Below are 2,603 nucleotides of genomic sequence, written 5' to 3'. Positions count from 1 at the left end.
TGTTTTAGCCTACAGTAAAAACCTGTCACATTGTTGACGTGTTTTAGCCTACAGTAAAAACCTGTCACATTGTTGACGTGTTTTAGCCTACAGTAAAAACCTGTCACATTGTTGACGTGTTTTAGCCTACAGTAAAAACCTGTCACATTGTTGACGTGTTTTAGCCTACAGTCCATTACATTTACTGTTTAATGTTATGTGTTTATGATACAGCATGTAAACACTGTGGATGCCTCGGACGAGTACACTCGTACCCTTAAAATCAAATCAAACCGCCAGTCGATTCAGAACGGTCTCGATAAAACCATAGAGTATTAACACATTTAGTACCGGAACTGCATCAAAATAAAGGCGCTGCTTGCGCCGGAGTAATCGCCAGAGTAGTGATCGCTTCCATTTTGAAAGCCATGAACCGGAAATACTTTCTTAAAAAAGTTGACTGACAAAGTGCCATCACAATCTCCGATCATCTTAATATATTTATATACGCTACAAAAAGAGTTCATATTTTGCGGGAGAGACGGATGAGGAGCAGAAACGCAGCGCCAGCATATCGATCCATTCATCACCACGGACAGCGCCCTGGATGAGGAGATACGAGTCATTCTTTCCGCCGCGCTAACATGGGAGTCAATGACAAGCTAATAGTTTCACAGAGCGTTAGCATACGGCAAGCGAAAAGCGAAATGCCAAAAAAAAAAGAAGTAATTATTCTGAATATTATTATCTCGCCCCGCGTCGTTTGGACGTCGCTAGGACGTCCACAGACGTCTAAGGCAACTCTCGGTTCCAATCCTTATGACGTTTCAGGACGTATTATGTACAAAATGTGTTAAAAGGATAGAGACTGAACTGGCGCGAAGCTCCGCCCCCTCCGCTATTCATGTCAGTGGAAGTTGCTCAGTGGCGTTTTGAAGCACCCGGAAGGCTGCCGGAAGTACCGTCTATTTCGCTGATTCAGCATTTCACTTCCGCATTTGGACACCAAATTTTGGTGTCCAAATGCGGAAGTGCAGCTGGGCTTTACATTGGGCGCTCGGTTGCACGGGGTTTCCTCGTCAAGAATCCACGGGTCCGCCTGCAGTCCTTCCTCTTACCACTAGGGCCCAGCGCTTCAACATTGGAGTGCATAGCTGGCCCCTTGGATAAAACCTTTTTCTTTGTTTTAGCAGCGGCCATCCTGTCGTCTGGGAGGACATTATGTCACAGATGTATTTTAATGTATTCAATCAGAGGTGTGTTTGTTCATGGGACCAATCAGAGGTGTGTTTGTTCATACAGGGGACCAATCAGAGGTGTGTTTGTTCAGGGGACCAATCAGAGGTGTGTTTGTTCATACAGGGGACCAATCAGAGGTGTGTTTGTCCTTACAGGGAACCAATAAGGAGCTGAAGAAGGAGACGAAGGTGATGATGAGGAGGAAGTCGGAGCTTCCTCAGGATGTTTACACCATCAAAGCTCTGGAGGCTCACAAGAGAGCCGAGGAGTACCTCACAGCCAATCAGGAGGCTCTCTGACACCCTGACGCCCAATCAGGAGTCCCTCTGACTCTGACAGCCAATCAAAAGCCTCTCTGACCCTGACAGCCAATCAGGAGCCTCTCTGACCCCGACAGGCATGACTCCTCCCACTTTCAACAGGGAAACAAAGACTGCTCTCATTGGACAAGGAGTCTAAACACACGGAGACTCGTCACTGGACAAGAGGGCCAACCGATGGGCGGAGTTGACCCTGGAACGGCCAATGGAATCATTGGGGTGCGCATTAACCCATTCTGACCTGAGATCAGATTCATACGAGGTTTCCACTGGACACACACTGGTCTGATTAACCCATTCTGACCTGAGATCAGATTCTGAAAATGTCAGTCGTTCTTCGATTTTTCAAAAATAGCAGACCTACAAGCTCGTAGCGCGCCACTCGGTGGCGCGCTACGAGCTTGTAGGTCTGCTATTTTTCAATAGCTAAAGCATAACATGATGCTAACACCAAAACGGGTTCCCGGTCAGAATGGGTTAATGATGTCATCATTGTGCGACCCAAACGGATCCCTCGTACAGCGTTTCAGGGCATCACCCCCCCCCCCCCCGGACGGAGGCCCCGCCTTCTTCTTCACCACCTCATCCAATCAAATCATGTGCTGTCCGCCTCCTGACCAATCAACTCAACACCCCCCCCCCCCCCCAAGACACACACAAACCCCAAAGCTTGACTAGAGAGCTCTGCTGTCTCTCTCATGCACACGCACGCACGCACACGCACACATGCACGTGCACACATATGCACGGCGCACGCGCATAGATTGTATTACCGTTTTTTGTTTTTTTTCCCCCCATGGTGATGGCGTCAGTGTAACTGAATGTCGTCACGTCAGTTCACCATTAATTATGATGATTGATTGTTTTATTGTGTTTTTGGGGCATTGAACCAGTGTTGACTTCGACGACTAAAACTAAGATGAAGAATGTTCGTCGACTACCTTTTTCCACTGACAAAAAGTAAATGGAAACCTTCCGGTTTCTAGTTGACATGTTTCCTTCAACTCTTCCGGTTTCTAGTTGTCATGTTTCCTTCAACCCTTCCGGTTTCTAGTTGTCATGTTT

At 47.3% G+C, this 2,603-nt stretch overlaps 1 protein-coding gene across 1 annotated transcript in view; it reads left to right on the top strand.

Moving 5' to 3' along the window:
- The window catches only part of ppp2r5d (protein phosphatase 2, regulatory subunit B', delta), a 26,316-nt gene extending 24,473 nt beyond the window's left edge, over nt 1-1,843 (top strand). The window contains exon 17 of the mRNA XM_080781945.1: nt 1,374-1,843. Within this exon, the coding sequence (XP_080638071.1) occupies nt 1,374-1,517 (144 nt within the window). The 3' untranslated portion in view covers nt 1,518-1,843. The remainder of the gene's footprint in view (nt 1-1,373) is intronic.
- The last annotated feature ends 760 nt before the right edge of the window (nt 1,844-2,603 follow it).

Source organism: Protomyctophum bolini (genome assembly GCF_963924005.1).
Source record: "Protomyctophum bolini genome assembly, chromosome: 14".
NCBI lineage: Eukaryota > Metazoa > Chordata > Actinopteri > Myctophiformes > Myctophidae > Protomyctophum > Protomyctophum bolini.
The sequence above is the reverse complement of the archived record's forward strand: the minus strand, read 5'-3'. Positions and strand labels throughout refer to the sequence as shown.